The 27,307-nt window shown below is 39.2% G+C and overlaps 1 protein-coding gene across 1 annotated transcript in view; it reads right to left on the bottom strand.

Annotated features, from left to right (window-relative positions):
* Window positions 1-24,757, bottom strand: part of CCDC60 (coiled-coil domain containing 60) — a 55,350-nt gene extending 30,593 nt beyond the window's left edge. The window contains exons 1-3 of the mRNA XM_069871300.1: window positions 24,009-24,757; window positions 4,691-4,774; window positions 2,876-2,967 (exon numbers count right to left, since the gene is read on the bottom strand). Coding sequence (XP_069727401.1) covers window positions 2,876-2,967; window positions 4,691-4,774; window positions 24,009-24,419 — 587 coding nt within the window. The 5' untranslated portion in view covers window positions 24,420-24,757. The remainder of the gene's footprint in view (window positions 1-2,875; window positions 2,968-4,690; window positions 4,775-24,008) is intronic.
* Between the last annotated feature and the right edge of the window lie 2,550 nt (window positions 24,758-27,307).

Genomic DNA, 27,307 nt, shown 5'->3' with positions numbered 1-27,307 from the left:
ATTCAGTGGAAGGCAAATCTGCATTTATCATAATGTGAAGCGGGAAACAAATGTCTTCAGTTAAAAGTAGGTTAGACTAAACATGTGTTATAGGAAACAACTGCACTCACTGAGAGTAATGGGTTGGATCTCTTAAGTCTTTCAGTGGACCTTCTAATTTAGTAGACCAGTTTTGAAAATAAAAGCATAAGTTGGAGAAACAGAGGCATCAATGAAGTCCAAGTAGGGCATTTACTTACTCAAGACATCCAAGTTTCAATTGCAGGTCTTTCAGTGATAATCTTACATCCCCAGTTTGACTTTCATAATTTACCTACGAGAGTATTTGTATTTATCCACCTAATGCATGCAGTGCTGCAAAGATGAAAAAGACAATGCTTGCATGTGCTCGAGCACTAGGCATTGTACAATTTATCAAACTAACTAAAAGCATAAGACAGTGGTAATCAGATCTAAAAAATCATTTAAATGAAAATTATAAGAAAAAATATGTGTCTATATAAATTGCTTTCAGTAGCCAAAGCAATTCTCACTCCCACTCTGCCATGCATGTTAATTTAAAAACTACACAGTTGTGCAGAGATTTTCATTGCCTGGTTTCCAATCCCAATTTAGTTCACAGAGCTGCAGATAGGTCAAGCGATTTGCATGAAGGTAGGTAAAAATTTAGCTCCTCAGCTGCAAGTTAGGATCAATACACTCCCCATCATTTCTGACCTTCACATAGAATGCTCACTCCAGTGCTGATCCTTAACTTCTCTAGGTTGGCAGAAGTACACAAAAGTGGCATTTCAAAAGCACATTTCCCAAAAAGTGTCAAACCAAGACCCCTTCATGTTATCCTGCTAACAAAATGACACTTCATTTGTTCAAACTGTAAATGGTGTTTAAATGAGTGATTCACCTTCCTTTATCTAAATGCCCACAAAGTTTGTTAGAATTTTTTAAAAAGCAGGTCTCCTAGTACCACTGGTGATGTCAATCTTCATCCTGCAGAACACCTGCAAGTATTTTTTATTCTATACATTTGAAAATAAAGACTGTAAAGCAACCAAAAGCAGGCCCCAAAAGCTTGAAACGCATATATCAAGTAATAAACTGATCTTTGGCAGGTTATCATCAAAAGAACTTTAACTTGACCTCAGTCGCACTGAAACTTAGCAATGAACAATGAATGCAGGCAGTTGCATATAACTAACAGTGTGTTTATGGCAAACACAAGTCATGCTTTACTAAAATAGCTTATCCAAACTTTAAAGTACATAGCATTTATTATTTTTATGGTTTATTACTATTTTCAGCCGTGTTCATCAAGCGAAAATTCACTGAAACTGAATCAATAGAGTAAGTGAAGAATAAATATAATTGGAGGCAAAGAAGCATAAAAGAGAAGAATGCGAAATTTAACATTATCATGAATAGCTAGTATAAAATTTAGAAATTACTGATATAAAAATTTGGGAATATTAAAAAACGTTATTGGGAAATGCAAGATTCCAATTCCTTTATAGTAGCACATGCAGAGAAGCTACTATTCTTTAAGTTTCTTGACTTTTATGCAGTTAACCTCAAACAGTGCAAGAACCTAATTTATCTTCAACATATTACACTGATACAATATCATGTGTTGTCTTGACTGCTGTATTTGCTTAGATTTAACCTAATAATTAAATTTTCATGCAGATGTCTCCTTATTGTTGCTCACTTTAATTCAACTATTTTTATCTAGTGAATGCTCTTCGAAGGCTTAAAGTCTTGAAACCTTGTAAAAACTAGTGTAATTTGTACCCTGCTGGGGCTGGCAGGTAATTTGTCAGTTTTATTTGCAGCCTGCTGTAACTAAACCTTGCCAGGTGTAAATCATCTTTTTTTGTACTACTGCTTGCTGTTTCAGTTGCAAATGAATCTCATTTCTCAGTTTAACACTCGCATCAAGAAAGCTAGGAGGTTCCAGGAAGATTTAGAAAACCCTAGTCACCTACTGCAAGGCTTATTATGCAGTTTAGCAACTGTTTAAGCTAATGCTGAGAAAATAGAGTGAATGGTCTCTGCAGGCGAGTTTGGAGTGCAATCAGAACGTGTGATTGCAGCATAAAAGAACCCTGAAGCCTCAAACTTGTCAACTGAAGCACCACCTGCAGTGACAATGGTGAAACATGGGTGACAACACAGCATAAGTACTGTTAAGAGCATGAGTGCCTAAATGGGAAAGTACTCTTTGCTAAATTCTTATTCCAACAGGCCTCCCTGGGTTTTGTTTTTCTCAGTGCCACTATAAGGAATGGGAAAGAAGTTTACTGTGTCTGGTACCAATAGGAGCTACTTTCTAGGAAACACACACACATCTGTTTCTGTGGTCTGGTCCATAAAGTAACGGTTGCTGTCCAAACTCGCCTGTCTAGAAGTCATATAGGTCCCAAACCCATATCCTATTATAGCGGCTCGCTACCCATCAGACAAAGGGCTCAAAAGTCTATTCCTTCCATGTCAGCATCTGTGTGAGACTCAAGCTGGTGCATTCCAAGTGAGTTCACGCAGTTATTTCTACAATAGCAGTAGATATTTTCACTATGATTTTCTATCATATAACAGACATTCTATGTCCTAACATTGCTGATTTAGGACTACTTTATTACCGAATCTTGGCACAGCACTGCCTCATGCAAAAGACTGCTAAGTAACAAGTACCTTTATAAAGAACACCAAAACAACACAGTATTGATATAGACAACTATAAATTATTGTAGGAAGAATTGTAAATATCTTTCCAAGCTGTTAAACCAAATTATTTCACCTATAACCCAGCTGCCACTGAAGAACCAAAGATTCCTTTAGCCTTGACTGGCTTATTTCTGTGCACTCTGGATTCCCATACCTCGAGCGAGTTAGAGCTTTGCTAAGAGTCCTCAGCTCCTTTCCTGTTTCTCTAACTTGGAAGAGCTTCTTCGATGGTTCTGGTGGATCAGACTGAAAATGATCAAATGGAAAATAAGTATTACAGTATTAATTAAGACCTTAGCATAGAGAAGGCATGTGATCAGTTGTAATCACTAACTGTTTTATGAGATAGTCATCATTGTCATTTCACAAGCATGTAAACAAGTGTTTCATGACACTGTTGTGCATGCCTGTATGCACACGCGTTCCAACAGCTTTTAACTCATTACTGACTCAAAATTTGACAAAGATCTTGCATGAGAATCATTGAACTACGAGACAGGAAGAAGAGATTGTACAATGGCTCATACCTAAGGAATAACTGCTGTGGCACAGTTGCACTTCCACAGCACATGTTACTTTTGTTAACTTCCAACAAATCTGACTGATTCAAGTTAGATAAAAGGGGAAATCAAACATTGCGTTGTGATAAATAAGATAGCGCTGGATGCCAAAATCAGGCTAACACTTTTGTCTTTCTTAAAGAAAAACTTTGAAAAAAGAATATAAAACTCATTTTAGTTGTTAGTTTTCGTATATCTGAAAGTATGCCATCCTGTCTCTTTTGTTAACATTTTATTCTTCTCTTTTATAAAAAAATATTATGAGCAAATCAGCTGCCTGGCATTCAGTTTTGTTCTAGAGAGAAAGGAGAGGGATCAGATTGTAAATAAACTGGGTTGTCAAATAAAATTCAGGTAATTAATCAAATGCATACAGAAAAATTAGAATGTGTTTTAATTCCAACATCTTATTTATATTTAAAAGGCTGGAATTGCTTTGCGGTAGAGAGTACAGCCTACACTGTAACTCTGCGTTGCCGCACGTCAGGGCTGAGAACACACCAAACAGAACAGACACCTGGTCACGGGGGTTACAGCTGAAAGAGGGGAGATTGAGATTAGATCTTCGCGAGAAATGTTTTCCTGTGAGGGTGGGGAGGCCCTGGCCCAGGTTGCCCAGAGAAGTGGTGGCTGCCCCATCCCTGGAGGTGTTCAAGGCCAGGTTGGATGGGGCTTGGAGCCCCTGATCCAGTGGGAGGTGTCCCTGCCCAAGTCAGGGGGTTGGAACTGGATGGGCTTTAAGGTCCCTTCCAACCCAAACTATTCTATGATTACAGACTCACCACAGTTACTGTTCTGTGTTGACCAAAAAGTGGCACTTGAGTAAAGCTATCTCCAGGCCTTCCAATATTTAAATTTGAGGGTTAAGGTCACACCAGGCAAAGGCTGAAACCCCAGGCATGGAGCTAGACCTTCAGCAACCGTTAATTAGTGCCACTCTACACAAGACCCAAAGGAGCAGCTCTTTCAGTTTCAGGTTTTTAAGATCTAAGTATGTGCAATATTGACCTATGTACTTTAATAAAAATAGGATTTTTTAAAATAAAAAGTAATTTTGAACATATTAACCATTTCTGTGCTAAACTGTAATATACTTTAAAAGTCAATCTTCTAGAATTGATGCATGGAATAACTGAGACAGCTAAACCAAATTTTCAGAACACTATTTTTACCAAATTACAATAGAACGCTACACCTCACTCAGTGATTTTTTTTATCCAATACTTTCAGGAGTTTTACTAGATAAAAAATATGAAGTGTTTGTCAGTCGGGAAAAGGCTGGTTCCTTGTGTACAGTAAGTCTTTAAACCTTGAATTCAACAAACAGATATATATATGAATAATTGAAACGTGATGTTTTCCTGCTGCATTTAATTCCATCTCGAATCAAAGCTTCACAGTAGGCTCACCTCTCGACTGGAAGAGTACTCGTTAGCAGTAACCTCAGCCACTTCTTTGGGTGGTTTTTCCTGCACTTTATCTTCCACTAGTTCCTGAAAAATGAACAAACCCATGTAATCGTATTTGAAATACTAGAAGTTACCTATACTGTAACAGGTGATAATTTTTAAAATTAAGTGGTGCAAATAAATTTTCTATGCAAATTAATGCAAAAATAATGACTAGACTAATGTAGAAAAACTTAAAACATCACTAAGTACCTTTGGTCCACAAATAGATCCTCATACAAAATACCTGCTGGCGAGCTACTGTGAAAACGCATACATGCTTACTAAACTACCAGGCTTAAATGCATAGAAAATGTAACTTTTCTCTTGGAAAACGGATATACAGACTGCTGTGTCTAACACAAAAGGAAAATCCGATTTCCAAAGCTAGGAATAGGAAATTACTTACCTGTAAATTACTTTTCCCTGAAGATACACACTCTGATAGAACACTATTCTTGGATCTGTGCTTTCTCCCACGAGGAAGGCACAGACTTAGAAAAAGCCTCAAAGTCAAACACAAGCACTCTTTTAATTCTCCTTCAACTATCAGTTTATTCAAGTGGAAGGAAGACATTTTCCTTCCTATTAAAATAAAATTATATAGTAGATTAATAAAACACTTCAGATCACTCAGCAGAGTATGGCACTGAGGCTAAAAGATATGAAAATATTAATTCCTTCCCACACTAGTTTGAGATCAAAGAGCTCATTTATTGATTCCAAGCAAAGCAAAGCTGCAGACCCCAGCAAGTTGCATCCATATAGTCAGGGCAAAGCCTATGTATAAAAAGGGCTGAAAGACTGCACAGCAGACTCTGAGCTGTGGATGAAATACTTACTACACAGCAGGGCTTTTCCAGAAGAGCAAAACATGGAAATATTCAGAACATTTTGCTTGTTGGAATCTTGACTTGAGAAGGAACAAAACGCTTTCCAAATTTATGTTGCCATGTAGCATTTCAGGAGAACAAAGTGTAAGGAACAATACGTTCACCCACTGGAGAACTGCATCAAGAGCAAAGCAGCTGGAATGAAAACAAGATTTTCCGCAGCCTGAGTACAAAGGTGAACGAATGAACTATCAAAGAGAAGTCTGAAGGCTCAACTGTTTCAAGCAGTCACGGTGCACTTGACCAAGCCTGGTCAGCAGCAGAGGCAGATGGCAAATGGACACTGTTCAGGAGCACAATTTGACAGAGGGCAACCAACACACCCAAGAACCCACCTCCATGACTGAGAGCACCACACACTGAACAAGATGAGAATAATTTTATAGCCTGAGTGGGCACTCGCACTTCACCTACAGGAAATATGAATAGGAGGAGATTACTGGGGATGAGTGCGCATTCAGTACAGAGAGTTTGTTACACTGAGCTTTAGGGAAAATAAAATTTAAGTATTTGTCATGACATTAATCTAATTATCAGTATTTCGGTATATTTTCTCCAAGTTATTTATTTTAACTATTTGCAGCAAGGAGCAGATTCTGAATACTAAATGCCTTTACCTGTGAAAACAGGCTTTTAGAAGTAGAGTGGATTTGAGACAGAAGCTGCCAAACACAACCATTTTAAGTAAAAGAATCAGTCCATCATAAGGAGTAGAAAATATTTGTAACTACATTCCTGTATATTCATGAACACAAATGATCTACCCAGGACATAAATAATGCTAAAAGACAAGTAATTATTTATTTCCTCTGATTTACCCTTCTAATTTCAGAGTACACTTAAAACCAGAAAGGTGGCAGATGGATGGGACAAAGGACTTAGTAGGTGAAACACCTTCAAAGAAGCTAGTTCAGAAGAAATTTGGTTTTAAAATTGGAAAAATTCTCATATTTTGGGCAATATTTAATTTGTACCAGTGCGTACATTTTTGAGATTTCACTGACCAGTAGCGTAGGAGCTGGAGCCATTTAGCTATAGTCAAGTGTCTAGTGCCACAGGGCACTGAAGGAAAGTCTTCTCAGGTGCAACACTTGCCTGCATCCTACCTCTGCCAGGATGTAAGGAAAGGAAAGAGCTCACTCACTAAGAGCTACCTAAGCTTTGCACAGTTGCTCAGGGAGGGTAGCATCACCTATGACACTCCCTCCACTCATGCACCAGTAATGTGATTCAATCAGCCTTAGTACAGAAAACAGAAGGGAATAGGTTCCTTTGCTACAATATTACCTTTCATTACTATGTCATCTATTGAAAAGGTGCAATCTTAGCTTAAAACGGTAACAGAACATAATCATAGAACAGTAGAAAACTATCTTTTTAATTTGCAGTGCAGATATAAAAAACTGAGAGGAAACAATACCAACACGTCTAATTTGTTAAACTCAACCACTCATTATCATGACAATCTGAACAATCTCTGGAGTTTGGGTGTTTAGGTATATTTTTAGTGTTTCAAACTTACGAAGACTTTCATATAGTTCACCTAATTTGCTTTTAAGCCATCAAAAGGCCCATTTCAGTGATCATTTCCTGCTTTCATTATAGTGAAGTAACAAAATCTCATACAACTCCATATGTAAGAAGCAATAATTAAAAAAAATCATAAAGTAATACATGAAACATCATCTTAAAATGAGATTACATGAGGAAATGACCCAAAAGTTTTCCATTAAAATGATTATGGTCATTTTTCTTGACATTACATCAAGGAGCTCTAGGTAAAATGAACTACAAAAATACTGCAGTAGGTGGAGCTCGATGACATCCGATTGCCTCGAGCTTTGCCCTGGCATTCCTGCTTACAGCCTTAGACAGCTCTTCCTGTGTCCTCTTCATCCTTAGAGAAAAAACTGAAGGCTGAACAAATTCAGCTGTTTTTTGGCTGAACAAATTCTTTTGAATAGCTTGTTTCAGCAGAAAATCACAGCCTGCAGACCCTAGGATTTATCCTAACTATTCCCAAATGCTTCCACTTGCTCTTCTAAACAATTTTGGAGATTAAAAACGGTTCAACTCTGACAAATCCTTCCTTTCATTAAACATTTTCTCCATTTTGTTCACCTATGATCTTTGCAGATATCATTCTGTAAGTTCTGAGAATTTCCAGCTTTCTTCTCCAAATCTCATTGTGGAAATAATGGAGTTGGTGCCATGGATGCCATCTGTAGATGGATAGTTCAGGTACAATCAGCACACTTAGGTTGCACATTTTCAATTTCTTTGTTTAAGCTAGTGAAAAAACTCATTTCCTTGGCAATTCCTGAATTTTATTCATTACGGGTAACTCATTAAGTTTATGTGTCATTGTCAAAACCAGCAGATTGACACACCTAGTCCACTCATCTTCTAATATATCACTCGAATAGGAGCATTATGATTACATTAGCAAACTGTGAATGCATTTCGATGAAAATAAATCGGAACAGCCTCATCACAAGTCAACATTTAGTCATCCAAATGCAAGGTCGACCTGGTGAAATGTATTTTCTTAGTTTTACAATGATCTTTAGAAAGCCTTTGTGAAGCACTGCATACAGAGATGACTATTGCAGGTGGGTTTCTAAGCATTGAATTTTAAAGACAGTACTCTAGCCAAGTACTCAGGATTTTTTTTCCACCATTTCTTCCTTTACTGCTGCCGCTCAATACTGACCCTTTCTGCCCTTTCACTAGAATGTGAGAACATGGAACAGACATGGAGACCAAAACAGAATTTTCAATTAAACATAAGAGGCTCCGAGGCAGAGGACTTCACTAAGAATATATTGCAGAAAATTAAGATTGCTTTAAGAGTAATGCTACTTTAGTGCTTCTGCTTAAAAGAAACACCACAACTACATCTGCAGATATAAATATATATCAGCATCAAAGACAAGATTCTGGATTTGTTAAAGTTGTGCTATACCTTATCAATAATGCAAAGCACTTTGCAGTTGGGAATCTCCATTGCCAAGGGGCGTACTTGATAAGAGCTATTGCAGCAGCTTCCACTCTTGGTCTCCAAGTTAGAAATGTTCCCAATATTGATGGAAAGGGGCACTCATCCCAGTGTTTTACCATAGGTAGTTTTAATGAGTGAGGGAGTTCTAGTCCTGTAGGTCTCTTTCTGCACTGCAATGAACACATTACTGTCAATAGAGCCATATCAGGCGAATAGAATGAGACAGCTGAAAAGGGAAAGAAAGGTTGTCTGCTAGTGAAGGCACGAGAATGAAATTTGGAATAAGTAGATTCAATTTTACCTCTGTCAGAAATGCCCTCTGACATCCTAAATAAAACATTGAGCACCTTACCCCAGCTAGCAGAATCTTTCTTTTTTTTTTACTACATTGGATTTTAGTACAAAGTCCACAGCTCATTGTACCCATGTCTGAAATGGAAAAAACAACACTTCTCTTTCATTAACAGCTGTGAAATACTCTGGTATTATAGTGATGGAAAGCCTAAGTAGAGAAAAGCTGTTGTTTTCATACAAAGCTATTTGAACTGGTTCTGTTATTATTTGTCATTGATTTCTCTTCCTTTCTTGTATTCTTTGGGGAAATCCTCTTTTTATTTTTCTTGTCTCCAAAGGATATTTACCTAATTCTGATAAGTTTGGGAAGTTCTGTAAAATAATTGGATCAAATTAATCTCAGTGGTAATACCATTGTTGTCAGTGCAGTTACTCTACAGTTAGTTTTAACCCCTTAAGCAACTTCATCATATGACCTGCCATCCCTTTTCGTTAAGGTGATTTGAAAATTTTGAAATGTGTCCTTGGCAGTCGATGCAAATAATAAAGCAAAAACCGTTGTTCACTTCTGTGTGACATCTCTCTACACTGCTTATATTTCTGTCTTCCGTTTCTATCATTTACATGGACTGTGGGTAACATGCCAGTAATTTAGGTGTATGCAACACTTCCAAAGAGTTTTATTAATAAATACTTCTGGTTGCATACTGGCAAGGATAATATTACTCAGGCTCAGCTAATGTTTTCTAGATATTTTTCCCTACTGAGGTCAGAATTACAGATGTTTTTGCCAAATCTTCTTCCAGAAATATCCTAAAGATGTTTTGGATCACCAAAAATCCATTCTACTAAGAATGAATGTAGTCTGTGTTAAACTACAAAAAAGAAGACATTTTTGCACCACAATGGTTCTCACTTCCTTCTTGCTTAGTAGAGTTTAAAATAGATTATAAAAGTGCTGAAAAGAACCCCTTAGGCACAAAGGGCACTCAGAAAGCAGGAACATCAATAAACTTACCTAAAAAAATGAGTTTCTTGCTTCTGCTAGTCTAACACAGGATTTCTTATTGGAATGCTATGCTGAAAACATGAAAGTTCATGAACCAAGGCAGGAGTACCTAATAAAATTATCAGATCGATATCTGCTACAGCACAAAGTCTCTATTCAATCCAAAACCAACAAGCAAACAAAAAAAAAAGAAAAAGGAAAAGAGAACATGCTATTCTGTTTTATTTCATAGTGAGAACAAAGTTAATTTGAGAAGGAGTTGGGGAAGGCACAGCTGGAGAGCAGAGTTACCAGCCTCGGGAAATTCAAGGAAATGTAATTGAGAACAAATTATCTCTTTAATTACTTTTGACCAGATCAATAAACCCATGGAATAAAAAGCATGATGACTGCCACCTGGTAGAGGACAAAGAAAACCAAAGTTGTAAATTGCCACAAAACTCAAACACAGCCGGACTAAGAACAATCAAAGAATTTCTCTTATAGAGAAATAAAAAAAGAAGGTGAAGGGTATTGGTTAAATATACAAACAGTGCATGCAAAAGCTGATGGTTGGTTTTGGCCAGTGCTCACTGTTCTCACCTGTGAAGATTGTTAATTCTTTAATATTTGAACTTCAGATTGTCCTGTCATTTCTCAGGAATCAGAAAAAAACCCAAACAGCCCAGACCCCAGGCCCTGCCTTTTCCTTCTAGGTTTCTTTCATGCTAGCTTCTACTTACTAAACACCAATGTAGAAATTATTTAAGTTTCAGGCACAGCCCTTTTTCTTGTCAGTGTGTTAATAAAACAGAGCAAGATCTTACCTATCCTTTTGGCTTCATTCCCAGATATAAGTAGTACTACTCACACCTGGTCACATACCTAAGCGTCATTGGCTCTGAGTGTGAGGGGCAGGACACAGGATGCTACCAACAGCATCCTGCAGCAGAGAGGACTCCAAAGCCTATCTATCTACAGTACTTAAAAGGTTTCCATTACTGCAGTAGTTTAGCAGTTTACTACCTTTAAGACATTAATTCTCACAATGTTCTAGTCAGGTAGGACTGTGGTGTTATCCTCTTTCCATAAGAGAAAAATGAAGGTAGAACAAGATAAGAGATTTATCCCTGGTCACATACAGGTTTTACAAGAAGAGCTTGAAGCTAATGTGTTCTGTTTCATGGCTCTGCTTTTTGCTGAGTAATATCTAAAACTTACATAATAGCAGCCAGAAGGTGATGGAAGGGCTGGACAGCAATATTGTGACTGGAGAAGAAAAGTTCAAACGTACAGGGAAAGGTGAAGCCTGAACTTGTTAGAGCAATTGTTTCACTTGCATCTTATCATCTCATTAGTGACACACTAACTGTTGTTATTGTGGGATCACAGTGACTCATGTTTTTGTGGAAGAAAGTAATGGAAAGCCAACATTAACAGAAAGCTCAGCTGATTAAACATTGCTTCCTCCCATCTGCGGCTTTCCTAAGAAAGATCACATGGAGGAGAGCTGTGCTAACAGATTGCTTTCCAAGTAAGAACTCTAACTGAATTATTACTCAGGCCACATAGTTATCAAAACTAACCACTTTTTTTCCAAAGTGGTTGCTCTCATCTGTAGAACTTGAGCTTTTTGCGAACATTAAATCCAATTCAGGGAGCAGGGAGGAAGGCAGGATTTCCCCCCCCCCAAAGACAGCTAAGGCTTGGTGATTAGGAAAAACAAACTTCTGCAAAGAAATATTGGAGGAGTTTAGTAACAGTAATTCTCTTCCATCATCACAGCACTATAAAACATTATTGAAAGGATGCAGTTTTCTGGCTGCATAGACAATATCCTAGTGCACAAACGACTGCCACAGATCCTCTCCTCTAAGAATGCTGGCAGGTTAATCAGAATCTCCAGGCAGGCTGGCAAATACAAAATGTGTTTGGTGTCACTCTGCATGCAGTGATATACCTAAGGTTAGAATGTAACCTTCCATATGGAGTTGCTATACAATGAGAATAATATGTAGGATCATTATAGAATTTATCCGTCATTTTTTCAAATTATGTTGTCTTTCAAAATTTAAACTTCTACATTTATCCTGCACTATCTAATCTTTTAGATAGTCTAAATCATATTTTAAAAACTCAGATGATTGAGTTTGTATAATGAGAAATTTAATGACCTGTAAAATGAACAGAGTGCAGCTGCCAGCCCTAGAAAAGAAGTCATCTTTTTACCACAAACGCATCACAATATGGGACAGAGTTCCACTGGGTTTTTTTTCCAGGCAGCCACTCCTGTTGATTCCCTGAGACAAACATGCATTTTTGGATGCAATTTGGAGGCTAAGATTATTAAAATACTTACATATTTCTTAAAATATTTTCCCAATAATACTTTACATAAAACAAAGTAAACAATGGGTGCTATATAAATTGCATATTCTCCTCAGATGAACTGAAAATAGAGAGTTTACAAACAAATAGATAACCACATTCTGAACCAGAAATTCTGAACCATTCTTTGCTGGAATAAAGACCCTTACTGAATCCATATTTTGACAGGGGTGAATACAGTCTATACTGCAAGGGTAGAATGAATGCATATCCATAGACTGGCTGGCACCAACTTCATCTGCGATAAACATGAGACAGATGAACATGTCAAGAAAAGCATCTTAGTGGTCCCTTTTTTATGCAAGATTACAGATTATCCTTTAATCCTGATACAAAGGCCAAACCACCCTTCACATCTGTACCAAGGTCCTAGCAGACAGCTCTGCGTGAGTTTCAGATGCACTAAACTAAAAATGCCCTTTCTTTATTATTTATTTGCAGTTTGTACTAAAACTTAAGCATGCACACAGGCACACATCCCCCTTGTTGTATGTGGTGTAGGCTCAATCCTCAGATTAAGTTACCTAGCATTCTGGGATAGATTTGACTAGATTATCTGCAAATTATGCTCCGTATCATTTTACCTGTGACTCACAGTATTAATATTTAAGAACTACTCTACACTTCTTGTAAAAGAAACTCAGACTAAACTGCTAACATTTGACATAAGTAAGGGAATAAGCCACAACTAAACTGTCAAAACTTGACTTTGCAAAGGACAGCTATTTTCAGAAGCATTTTGTGATAGCCATGCCAGCTGCACACACAGACTGCGTTACATCTGCGCCCCATTCTCCTTAAGCATTGTCTTTGTTTTGATTTCCTATTCTGAATACCATTAGTTTCAAGGCTGTATGTCATACTGCCATCAAATCACTGTTTTCAAGCAATAGTGTCTTCCAGCTGACCTCAGAGCAAAACAGCACAAAGACTTACATTCATACAATCTGCTGCTACAGTCAATAGGTGCTGGAAAGCCTTAGTTCAAAGTTTCTATCTTACATAACTGACTTGCTTGGACTCACCAGTTGTTGCCAAACACCAAATTCAGATTGCACATAGATGATAAAAGCTAGTGTTAATTTAGGACAACAGCTGAAAATGAAATACCTGAAGGGGAGAAAAAAAATGATGCACACAATGTTTTATCAAAAGCAACTTTCTTAAAAGGGAAAGATTCAAACATCTCCGATAAGCTAAGGGAAATAGCAGAGTAACAGCTAGAAAAGTGTTTGCTGTTTGTTTGGGGTTTTTTTAATCCGTTTTTATCTGCTTTCACTGAGAGATGAAGTGAGCTCACTGTCAGCAAGAGTGATCTCTGACTGCCAGACAGCAAAGCTGAATGGATTCCATGCTGCTGAGCTTTTAGAAAAAGTCAGAAAAACATAAAAATAAAGATTTTATCTGATGGACAAGGATCATTAGGACTTTGCCAAGGTTTAATTTCTCATTTTTCATGGATTAACATCATTGTTTATAGTTCAGGCTGTTGCATAGTGACATGGGCTCTACATAGGGTGACAAGAAATAAACCCAACCAAAAAAATAACACTTCCGAGACACAGCAGTTCCTCTGATGGGAATTTAAAACGAGCTTATTTTACAGAAATCCACCTATGAGCTTCACCAACAATGGCAGCTGTGGGTGAAGTGCCCAAGAACCCTCCAGTGACGGTACAGCTGTCTGCACAGAGGATTCAGCTCCCTGAACTGTAATGAGCAATTTGTCTCACAGCTTTGATCCACTGTCAGTTTAGCTGACACTGACTCCAGGAATTAATTTATAACATTTCAGGGTAACTTAATAAAAAGAAAAAAATAGAAGCAGTGTGTGGTAGATATGTGTAGATAATCTATCACCTGCTGCAGGTGCTAACAGAAAAGTTAAACGTGTTTCTCTTATAATACAAAGGATTTTAGTTTCTTGAATGCATAAATACATAACCCTAAGACAAAGAATCAACAAGGTAAAGCAGCATAAAGGACAGAATATTTTAACCACATGCTCTAAGCTAATACTCTGTTGGTCCCATGTATTTGAGAAGCTTCCTTAGAAAAAAGGATTGAACAGATCCTTTATTTGAACAATTTGCCCACTTTGGAAAAGAGGTTCAGAACTAGAGGGAGATCAGTTTCAAGTTTATAAGCCCATCACAATAGAATTTGAATTGAATAGAAGTGTTTGGGTTTTAATTACGGAACAATTGTTATAGATTTTCAATTATTTTGTCAATGTAATAAATGCACTCTATAGAAGTCATTTCTAGCTCTGGCGTAACTTATGAACACTAAATAGAGCAGCAAATACTGACTTTAGGAAACATTTAGGAAGTGAATATAAGCTCTTTAAATTCAGCCCTACTGTCATGCCATCATTAAGCTGCAGATGAACAACAATCTATCTATTTTGGTCTGTTCTGGGCAAAAACCTGCATTCAGCAGCTAGGATCAAACAGTACCCCAAATACATGAGGTATCAGTCAGGGTGAATTCAACCATATCTGTAAGTTTTATTCATAACTGTCAGATATGACAGCCTTGACTTTCTGCCATTAACTTTCCAGTGAAAAAGATAATGTTTGTTCTTAACTTTTAGGCCATAGGTAGAACAGAACTTCATTTATTCTTAAAATAAATAGCTTCCCAAACAGCAAGGAGAACAATTAGCTCCAGAGATCATTTGTTATCTAATAAAGCTCTAAGTCTTCCTCTACCTGAACTGGAAACTAACAGATTCAAGGGATACAAGCAGTTAAAGAATGACCTTGAGGGGTGATGGTGGAATCAACAACTGAGAGAGAGCAGAGTTCAAAACCACAAGGTTCTTGAAGCAGAGAGGGAAATGGTAACACTCAGTGGGACCAAATGATGCCACCTAGGAGTCCTGGACAGGTTGCCTCATTTGTCTTCCATACTGAGGGCCCTATCTCTGATCACCAGGAACCATTGGTTGTATTTGCAGGAGAGAAATGAAGCACTGAGGCCAAAACTATTGAAGTAAATATATTTCAGACTGAAGTACTACAGTCCAAGGACTGCTCTAACAGATGAGGAATGACATGATTTCACCATCCCAGAAGTGCCACAGGCTCAAGTCCAAAAACACAGTAGACTAGGATTGGCCAGAGGCTTCAGTGGGTTCTGTAATTTCCTACAACCCAACTTTAATTGCAGCAAAGAAAATATTACAAATCAACCTAACAGCTTAGCAGACCCTTTATTTCAAACACATGGATTGTTATCTGGAACCTGATGTAATACAGCTAGAATTTGCCTTTTATGAATAAAGAAATTTACTGCAAAGTCAAAGTAATTCTTGAAAGGGAAAGATTTGCAATAAATACAATGTACGAGTAAGTGATTACAATTAATAATATAATGATTACAAATAAAACACAACAACTTTATCAAGCACCTTTTGACCTTTAAATGAAATTGTATAGGTATATATGAAGTTAAATGCTTGCAGACTAAAATGTAGTGGTGTTTCACTTGAGTGGTGCTTTACTCCATGATTATTCCGCAGAGGATGGTAGACAGGCATATAAAATATCCAAGTGTTTCACAACAAAAGGACTGTGGAATCTGTCTTTTGCACCCAGTGGATTAGCAGACAGGTTGCGTAAAGCTTTTAGAAGACATTGAGGAATTAAGTTAAAACCTTCTTCTTAACACACTAGAAAACCAGATTCCAGGCTACAATACTCAGAACAATGTGGGAGTCAAGTTTTTAAAAATAAACAGAGTAACTCCTTTTTCAAAACGAATAGAATCCAAAGTAACATTGTATAATACCTCCCTTCTTACACTGCTTTTGAGCTCTTAATGTAAAGAGCAATCGTTCTTTATAACATGCAATGTAAAGAGCGACAGTTCTTTATACATAAGCTGCCTAATTAACTTGACTATTGTCGCTTAAAAATACTCTCAATCTTAGCTCTCCCTCTGTGCAAATAGCATAATGCTAATTTAACAAAAAGGTCACATTATACTACAAGGAATGTAGTGACATTCCATTATGTCCTTCGCTCTCTGCTTACTGTCCATCCCCCATCGCTGTTGTGCATTCAACACTTTCTATAGACATTTCATGAATAATGACAAGCTATTCCAGCCACGGGAAGTGCTGCCTTCCACTGCTTGCAATTTAAGACACATCATTCTACAGTTGCAAGAAAAGCAAAACACCACCAATCTAATTTTACACAAATGGTTTTTCGTCTGCAAGCCAAACTCAACCTTTAATTATTACGCTTTTCCCCCTCACTACTGAATGCCTTCACTTTGTCTGCACAGGGAAATATTCTAATTTAAGAACAGGTTTCAAAGTTCTTCCATTCAGATCAATGAAACTTATTCTCTTTATGTGAATGATGATTGCTCCTCTGCCATGCAATGTTTGGGGGACTAGCAAGGTGTCCTGACTAAACTTCAACTTTCTTAAACTACTGTCTGCTCACTTCAATTCACCTCGTCTTTTTCAGCTGGATGTACTATTCTTCATGACTTTCTCTCCTGAACTTTCAAGCAGTTTTGCTCTGTTCTGTTGGCAGCAGTTAATTGGGGATGGCTGATATGGCCTCTACATTCAGCCTGCAAAGTGCTTGTGGCAGCATTTGGGGTCAAACTGATCTATAAGTATATAATCCTTCCTTGAAACAAGCACAACCCAACCTACAAATCTAGTCCTGCATTTTTGCATCAGCTCTGATAATGATTTTTTTTTCCTTTTGTGAATACAAAAATTGCCACATTGATCATGTTCCCCTGCCCCTCACTAATAACTACCGCTTCCTAGTAATGATCACATACAAAGGGAGGTTTTACAGTTTCACATAGGCAAAAGAGCTCAGCTTTCCCACCTGAAACATTTTCTTACATTTCTGGAACATACACATTCGCTCCTGACGTAACTCCACTGAACATGACATTTGAGAAATCCTCCAGTGTCTCGTAAAATCAGCGTTAACGCTCCTTTGTGCTATCAGAGTGACACAAAGGAGCCAGAAACTCATCCATGACTCACAATGAGTGTTAACCTTACTATCCAGTGCAAGTTCTAACCCAATCACACCCATAAATGGTAACAACCATTTATTTTACATAGCATTTTAGTCAAATCTAAAAATGTTGGTTTTCCCATTCTCACCCAAACATAATCATTTGACAAAGCATTTCTGGCCATCAGAAGCCATTTTTAACTGCCACACGGCAGCCAGGAGAGCACCGGGTTCTTCGAGCACAAGGAATTATCCATTTCTTTCATTATGTAACCTACGGTGTATTTGTATGCACTTTTTAAGAGAAGCAGACATTAAATCTGTTATAAAATGTAATGTTTTGAATATTCACTGTAAAGGGTAACCTTTGCAATGCACTTTTCTCCTGCCCCAGGCATGATATTGCAGATCAATTCCAAAACCTAGGTGAGCAAAGCAATTCGCTGTAATGACAACTCAAGCTGTAATCACAGCTGTGTAATGCACCATGACCTCACCGGCAGCCTGACATTTGGAGAGTTTACAAAAACCTTAATAACAATGCGTTATTACATTTGATATGCTGCCTTTGATTCATTATGGAAGCAGCCTTTGGGAGCAGAAATTGAACTTTTGAAGCTGATTAGACTGTTTCGAACTTAACAGCACGGAGATTATGTGGACCTTACCAGTTAGCTGCTGTGCTGGAGACATGTCAAATTAATTTACTGATCATAAAGCTTTTGTTTTTATATAACATAACATTTTCATGTAGTTAGGCTCAGGTTAGGAGTACCACCTAACATGTAATATTCATGTTAGAAAGTAAAACTACTACTCCTAACCAAATTTTAGAAGTCCAGTCTCATATATGCAGTTTCGTAAGCATGTACCCTGTCTCCAGTCTCAGACAAATTATCATTTATTTCACACTCTAAGACAAAACAAGAACGCTTGCAGGAAAATCCAAGAGATCAGGATCAAAACGTTCTTCACCATACCACAAAGTTTATATTTTTCATACGCAATTAGCTAAGATAATTCACATTTTAATTCGCTTACTCCAGAAGCACGAGAGATGTAATGATTATCAGTTTCAGAAGGCCACAAAGTTAAACTTGTCAAAAAAAAATCTCTCAGTACATGAGTGCTTCAGTGTTACAATTAACTGTAATAAACACAACTACTTCAGCACTGAATGACTGCTGTTCCTTTAGAATAGGTAGGAATTTCTAACAGCTGCATGACTATAGTGGCAGAGTAAATCACAGATATGAATAAAGAATGAAATTCAGAAATTCTGCATGGACCACAGCTTCACTATGCCTGCTACATCATCTCAATTTCCAGGCTGACAATGTTATTATTCTCTTGTTAAAATTGCTGCAAAATGCTGTAAGGTTTCCCCCTTTTTGTTCATGGGGATGTACAAATAAGAAATTTTGTTCCTCAAAAATGGCACGACTGACTTTTCAGCTTTTTTGTAAGGGTTCACAAATTAAACCCAAGTGAAAGGAAATATATTTATGGTTCAGTCAAAGAGAAATAAGCCTAGTGAATAAAACCATCAGTAGCCAGTGTACAATCTAACAGCCTAATCTGATGCCACGTTCATTGAAGGAGGCAGCTAACTATCCGCCATGCAATTTAGTTACATATCCATCTTTGACAATATTCGCCTAAAATTGAACTTTCCTTGTTAGATCATTTGCGCTTTTCTAGTTCTGTCTCTGACTACACCATTATCTATCACCTCATTTCACAGTTTCTGTTTTATCTTTCATGCCACTCCTCCTTTTAGTACAACTCTCACATAACCAAACCACTCCAGACCACAAGTTCAGTCACCTAAAGCTATACACTTTTCTGCTGTTACACAGCCAAATTATCCACAGTCTGCTTATTCACCACTTTCTAATATGCCTGCAGACCTTATGCATTCAGGCTTACTAACATTTAATAACGTGTACATAAAAACTACGATATAATGGTGTATCATCATCACATCTCATATGTCTGGGGGGTCAATGCCTCCTTGGATGGGTGAGAACAAAGTCATACACGAGAGAGAGGGAGACACATGCCATTAGGCTGTTCATTATCAAACATACTCCGAGTTCGTCTTCTGCTACAAGAAATGCATCTGTTCCTATTTTTGAAAAGGAGAAATATTGTAGTGTTATGCTTGTTAACGTGGTTAGAGGCTACAGAACACATTTAAAACAATACTCGAGGAACTTATTCTATTTACTAGAAATCAATATTACCTATAAAACATGTACAACCAGGGTTTTGCTTGCTGCTAGCAGAGACCCTTGTGAAAGTTGAAAGTGTACATCAGCTTTCACCTTGAGAAGTGAAGCACAGATACCACCTCAGATGGATAACAAGTATTCTCTCCTGCCTGATGATTACCATGCTGAGAGCTTCCTCACTTACCAACAGGGGTATGAAACTTGTGCAAAAGTAATTGTGTAATGCACTGTGGTCACTATTTTGGACAAAAAGAAATACAATAATTTGGACATAATTTTGTGTTTCTCGCCTTTATTCCCAATTTTTCATGAGAAACACACAAGAACAAGATAAATTTGGATCACTAGGGAAGATCAAAGCATTTCTCTCACTGCTGCAATCTCTTCTGTACCCTCCCTTGCTTGTTCCCTTTGTTCTATCCAAAGCACCAGCCCTCATAAACATTCTAATTCCTAAGCTGACAGACTGTCCTGACATGATGAGCTTCACAAAGTAGTACAAGCAGGAAAACCACAACCAACATTAATCAATGTGAATTAAGCCTTGCCAACAAAGCACATTGCTCACTTTCATGCTGTCAATATGCATTTTTTAATTGTTAGAGATATTCAGATGTTCACCAACAAAGACTGAGACCACGTCTAGCAAGCAGTGGAAAGATTTGTAAGCGTCCAATTTTAACAGCCAACAATCTTCAAAAATACCCCGAGAGATACTTGAATCTGAACATATCTATCAATGCTTTGGCACTTCTGGATAACAGCCATTCCAGTGATAATTCACCTTTATATTTTACCTTATATAGATAATACAGAAAATAGTACTCTAGAAAGTATTCTGTACTTTTTCACTTTCAAAGCAAGTTGAATAGTTAAAGAAATCTTGTGCTATCCTCTTTCTTACTAGCATTTTGTTCCAATTTCACATTCTTCAAACAGCAAGTTTCTAAACCTGTAATAAATTCAGACACAGAACTTCTTAGATGCAGGTGTGAGGCTAGATGTGGGGTTGATCAACTACCATGTATTGGTCAATCCATTTGGAAAGCATTAGGAATGTGACCACACCAGTGTGGTCTGGTCTGACCAGTTTCTCCATTTTGGAGATTCTAGGAAGACAACCCACCGCAAATCCTTTCCTGCTTTTCCCAGAGCGATAAGGAATTATGACTGACCTTCATATCAGAGAGCTGGCAGGAAAAAGGTTCTTTGCATTGTAAGTTCTGCCTTGAAATCATGTCTTTAGTCTTCTGGAAAGCAAGGTTTTAAATTGGAAGCCCTGACAGATCTTTAACTGCAGCAATAACAAACATGAGTGTAATTTCTCTTGAAAGAAATTGCTCTGTTTTCGTTTTCAGTTTCCAGCTCAAAACCTTTCATTGCAGATGCTGTTGTCAATCTTATCTAGTGACCTATTTACCTACAGTACAGAATTACAGAACAGAATTTCATGACAAGTACAGAGAAGGCTTTGACACTAATAATACTCAAGATTTTGTGGACTTGGATTGTTTTTAGGGCTTGATCAGAATGGCCACCTTTGTTTCATGTAAAAAGTCAACAAGTCACCTCAGAGCTTTTGCAAATGAATTTGTCATAGCAATTAAGGGAAAGAAGCTACATAAACATGATAAAAGGTGACTAACGTCACCGTGCACCATTACATTAAGGAATAAGAAAGAGACCTTTAACACACTGCACTGAACACCCAGGAAATCAAAAATACTGTCTGGATAGCTACATTCTTTGCCTTTCAATGAATCAGTGCTGCCTGCAATATGCACCCACCCTTTGAGAGAGAGGGGAAAGAAACCTCAAACGAAGCAACTTCCAATTATGCACCATGGAAGCTGGAAGGGCACTATCTCACCATGTGGATATGGGTCAATATTGACACAACACAGAACCAGGCAGCCTCACAGGGAGTCTCCTTCCACACACCTCCTTAAGTTATGAAAGGCAAGAACCTGAAATCCATTGGGAAGATGCTTGGTGTAGCTGATCTGGTTAAATACCCTTCAGCATCTCAGGATTCCTCTAGAAAAGATAGTAGCAGGGAGCAGACAGCATGTCTAAAGCATACCTGAAAACAGTGAGACACAGCTGGGGCTAAAAATCAGGATAACTGCCAATCTAGAGCCAAAGGGGTCATAAAATCCACATTGTTGCAAATGCTGGCCACTTAATTATGCTTGTATAATAGTGTACAGGATGGGTGAAAGAAGCCTCCTTGTTGTGGGTTTTGTGTGGTTGGCAGGGTGTTGTGTTGTTTGGTTGTCTTGAAATACAAACGCTACGCTTTCTGAGCTTCCCCATCCCTGACTGGTACTGCTAGTAGTTTGGAAGGGGGTTATTTTGTCCCAGTGGGTTGTAGTGGAATGCAGTTCTTCCACTGCACTGGCCCACCTTTACTTAGTGTCCTCACTGCACGACAGGTGACACATTCTGTTTGTGGCTACAGAACAGCAGTTTCCAGTGCAACAGCCAGAAAAGTCTGATATCAGCTCCATGTTTCAGATACTACATTTACTTAAGATAAAAAGCCTCCATGTATACACAGCTTTTCCGAACACAGATGTTGCCATTATGTATATAAAAAAGCATCCTAAACGTGCAATTATTACATATAATACCCTATACCCGTATCATTTTCTACCACCATCGCAGCACACTTACTCAAATGCTTTTAGCTCTTAAAATGCATGGTTTCAGTAATATCAGTTTAGAAAATAGTATTTGCCAGCAGATATTAGCATACTCAAGTCCTGTTGAATTCACAAGGCTTTTATCATCTTGTTGTTGTTTACTAATTTTAATGTCATTCATCATTGCAAATCATCAGCTGTACTTGTGGCTAAAGAAATCGCTAACTCAGAAGGCAGAGATGAGTGCAAATGCATCAGAGATCATGATTTCTACTATCAGGAATGTTATGCTCTCAGACATCTATAATTAGACATATCCAGTATCTACAACCTTCTCAGTTATTCAAAACATTCTGGAGATAGCTAGGTGTGGGTGGGAACGGGAAGCAAATAAGTCATATAAAGCATAAAATGCAGGTAATAGAAAAAAAAAAAAAACGTTTTCCCCAAACACAAATTAACCAGCATTTTCAGGATTATTAGAATGTTCAAGAGTCTATCTGCAGTTGAAAAATCTTTAAAGCAACTTCTAACATTCAGGAGGAAAGCTGTTTTAGAAGTTAAGAGTTAAAACAAGAACACTGGCAAGACTTGCTGGATGCTCACTAATGCAGAGAAACAAGCCTCTGAATGAAGACAGCCAGCAAGATGCTTCTTCAGGTAGTGTGTAAAAATAAAGTGAACGCCACCCATTGTCTGTTCAGAGCTTAAAATATGATCTAAAACTTTAAGCTCTGAATGCAACACACACAATCAGAGCAGAAAATTAAGTGGTGGATGGACAGAATCTTTTCTGCCTACCCTGAATAATAACCACACTGCTTCTGGTGCAGCTGTCAGAGACTATCCCTTGGGCACTCCATTAGAAAGCACATAGCAAAGTGTAGCTCAAAGTCACAGAGACTGATGTTACAGACAGGCTGGAGAGACTTCACTCTCTTTCCACAAAGAAAATTGCTCTCTGTGCAAAACAACACAAAAACTCAGAGAGCTTCAGAACTCCTTGTGTGAACCTACAGCTGTAAGGAAAACAAAACAAATGACAGAACACCACAAGCATCAGTGACTGGGTTCTGGTCCCCACGGTTTAATAATTCAAGCTTGACTTAAAAGCAACCTGAGGCAGCACAAAACCCACCAAGTTGGTGGGCACACACGGCAGTAAGGAAAACAGGAGAAATCCAGCACGCAAACTGTCACAGATGCTCCTGGCTACTCCCTGACACCTTCCAGAAACTCAAACAGGCAGATGCAAGTAAAATACAAAATAACTAACCCACTATCTCCAAAGTCATCCCCACCGATGAAAGTTGTATTACAAACACTTTGCTGTTTATATAATCCTTATGCTCAATTTCTGAGCTTTTTACCCATCCCTCAACTGCCATCATTTATTATTCCTTCTTTTTAACCCATCCTTTACCCTCAAGTCCTCAGTATAATTTCCCTCCTTCTATTTTCAAAGCTTGTCACCTCTACCTGACTACACTCCTTTAAACATGCTCTCATTGTTCCATGTTGTCCTTTTTGTTCGTTAGCCTGATATTGTTTCTGCTTCATTTTAAGTGTTCTCATTAAGAACTTTAAAGATCAGTTTCAAAAGCCAGTTCCCAAATCACAATGTACACATTAAAGCAATCCTGCTTTATACACAAAAGCTCTGTGCCACTATCAAATACCAGATTAGACTGTGATTATCTACAGGAAGGCATGGAATATAATTTCAAACATTACTTTAAGCATAAATAATAATTCCTTTTCCTGGAAAGGAATTTACTTAGAAGAAAAGCCTCCTTACTTTTCTATTTAAAGCAGAACTAGGAAAGTCAGGCCTACCTGTGTCAGCTGCCCCGAAGAGTAGAGGGTGAGATTCTTTGGTTCTAAAGAGAGAATCTCTCCGAGCTCCAGATAAGGCTTCCCAATGGGGGTGAAGTATCCCTCAGTGAGTTGCTTTTTCCTCCTACGGTAGTTTTCCCAGAACACTTGCTCTCTTGTAGGTTCGCTGCTTCTGTAAATTGTTCTGGCTCTGGCCAAGACCTCTCCTGCCTTCTGAGCAGAGTCAGGCAAAGCCTGAATACACACAAAGTCTCGGGGATTCAACACCTCAGTGACTGCCAGCGCTTGGGCTCTCTTGTTCCTAGGTGGATCTGGTACCCCAGGTGCCTTGGGTCTGCTGCTCTTCCCTGTGTTTGCTCCCACAGGTGCCTTGACTCTGCAGTTTTCAGGTGCATCTGGTACTGGCATCATTCCTGAAAGAGAACCTGGGCAGTTTTTCTCCCTAAATTATTAAAAACTCCTGTTTCCCCGTCATGGAAACACACAAACTGCCCAACGCTTGAAGCAAGACTTTTCCATTTCCTAAAGGGTCACCCAGCAGAGAATCTGCCACCAACACACACAATACAAGGACTCATTCCCCTCAGCAGCCTCTCAATCATAAATCCCAGAGGGCAGAGACACCTAAATCCTAACCAGGAACACCCTGAGCCGGAGCACCTCTCCCTGAAAGGCTTCAAAACTGCTTCAGTTCCGATTTTCAACACCAACACAGGCCCCTTGCCCGCAGCCGTCCCACCTCCCAAACTCTGGGAGCCAGCCTAACCCCTCACCTCCCTCCTCACAGGCAGGACTCATCCTGCTCCTCCGCCAGCCCAGGGAGCCGTGTTGGCAGCCGCCGCCACGCTTGGTTGCCTGGGAGACGCAGAGCACAAGAGCTCACAAGGAGCAGCACAAATGGTGCCATGCACAAAGGGCTGAGCCCTGACCCTCTGTCTCAAGCTTGTGCTACAGGCCAAGCAGTGAGGCCTTCGGGTGTCTGAGGAGCAAAGCTCACACCAGGGGTTGAGCAGTGAGCCCTTTGGGTGCCCTAAAGAGCAAGATTCGCAGCAAGGGCTGAGCAGTGAGCCCTGTGGGTGCCCTGAGGAACAAGGCTTGCCCTGTGCCCTACGTGGCTGCTTGCTCATCCTCAGGGATGAGGCTGCAGCATGAGGCTGTGCCACACAAACGCTGCTTTAGCCCCAAGGGTGACCAGGTTCCCCCCACCCCAGCCTGGCCTTTTCCCATAAATCTTGATCAAGGGATAACCACCAGTGGTGATCGATGTGGGGACTAACTGATTCCCTGATAAGTCTGGGATGCAGTCAGGATCCAGCTGCACCTGGACTCTCTCTGAGGAGGGGTTTACAGCACGAAGGGGTCCTCTGTGAACCTCGCAACTCAACAGCAAAGTCTCTCTGGCAGTTTTGTCTGTGTCCTCTGTGCAGTGAACGATCAAGCGTACCTTGCCATCAAACCTTGTAAATCACTGTCACATGTATCATCAAGGAGGCAGCAACTGGTTTAGGGTTTCTCCAAGCACGAGGTTACCGATGGAGGTGAATTTTTTCACCTTTCTTTTAGCTGAAGGGAAAGCTCAGGTGTCACCTCAAACTTGGAGACACTAAAGCACGTAGCTGAGGGAGGACAGGGCCATAAATAACATTTTGGCTTTAGGTAAACATTTTGTCACTTCACAACGTTGTTAGAAGGCTCAGTAGTTAAAGCACTGGGAAGCAGGACACCTGAATGTCATTATAACAGTAAAGGTAATATTAATTTGTATTTTAATTAATTAAATAGAATCCTTGTCTTCTCTCCCAGGAAGCAACATGGAGCCCATGGCAGAGCACCCCTGATCCCCCTGCACCCAGTCTGGGTGCCGCAGGCAGATGTTGTTCGGCCTTTGAGAAAACCCATCAAATATCAGTCCTTATATGACCATTTTCAGTAAAAGCCTTTCAAACCTCACTCAAATCTTGTCAAACAAGCAGTAACTGGTGGCAAATGAGAACTCGAGATGAATTTAATACTGTATCTATTCAGCCCTAAAATACACAGACGATCAGCAGCAATAGCACATTATTTGAGGTATATGATTTCTAGCAGATTGGGTTTTTAGCCTGTCAAGATCACACCAACCATTTGAATCCTGTGAGCTCTCCAAAGGAACAGGGTATCTAGAAACACCTCCCACCCTTGTTATTATTTCCCTGCATTTTAATCTGCCCAGTACTTCGTTGCTATTACAGCTTTTGATTCAGAGTGACATGACCAAACATGAGAGGGTAGAAGTGAGGAGCTGCAGTCTGAGGAGCAGAGCTGTAGGGCTCTGCCTCCCCAAGGCTTCAGGAGGACTTGGGGGATGCTTGCAGCAGGGAAAGATCCCCCTCCCCTCATTTCTGCAAGCTGAATTGTTACCCCAAACTCAGTGTCTTGTACCGCTTTGTTTTTCTGGAGAAACTTCCCACCCATGCTCAGGTGGAGACCAGAGGTGCTCACCCACTGATCTGCTAAGTTGTGGAGCTGGAAAATGCAATTTCTGCTACTTTTCTTATTGGCTGCAGATTAATCATAGATGTTTCCAGCTGAAAAGGAATGTTCACATACCCAGTGTTTTAGAGAGACACAAGAAATATCACAGTTTGGTAACAATAAGCCTCTAAGCACCTGCTTTTCTTGTACCTGAGTGTGCAAGTGTTGCTTTCAACTAAAACATTTGAGAAAGAAATAGTTTCAATGACTTCCCTAATACAAACTGTGATAGCTCATCTAGCACTGGGATTTCAGCTGCCAGGACTTAAGGGAAATATCTGCTAGAGAATTACCATGTGAAAAATATCAAAATGGGATTTTAAAACAGCCTTCATGCCCAGAGATGTGCTTCTGCATTCATACAGTGATGCTTTTGCATATGGTAATGGTCCTTGATTGGGTTTGCTTATTGGTTTGCATTCAAAGAAGCTTCAGTTCAGCTTTTGGCTGCAGCAGGCTGAGACTTGCCAGGGGCATAGAGTCCCAGAGCAGGAGGACCCTTGCTTAGACATGTCACCCCCAGCACCATCTGCTTATTTACCTTGAGTTAATCCAAATGCTGAAAGTGCTGCTGAGGACTGCACTGGGCATGCAAGAGCCATCCTGCGCTATTCTGTCCAAGCCACACTCCACTTCCCTGGCAGATTAATTTTTTAATGGCCTTAAAATAATTACAGCACCACTTGGCTTCTCCAGGATGCTCAGGAGCCAGTATGGCTGGGAAAGTCCTGGAGGGGACATGTACAGGGTCAGTGCTGGAGATGTCCCTTCTCTCCTGATCTCCC

Source organism: Phaenicophaeus curvirostris, chromosome 17 (genome assembly GCF_032191515.1).
Source record: "Phaenicophaeus curvirostris isolate KB17595 chromosome 17, BPBGC_Pcur_1.0, whole genome shotgun sequence".
In the NCBI taxonomy this organism is placed as follows: Eukaryota; Metazoa; Chordata; class Aves; order Cuculiformes; family Cuculidae; genus Phaenicophaeus; species Phaenicophaeus curvirostris.
The sequence above is the reverse complement of the archived record's forward strand: the minus strand, read 5'-3'. Positions and strand labels throughout refer to the sequence as shown.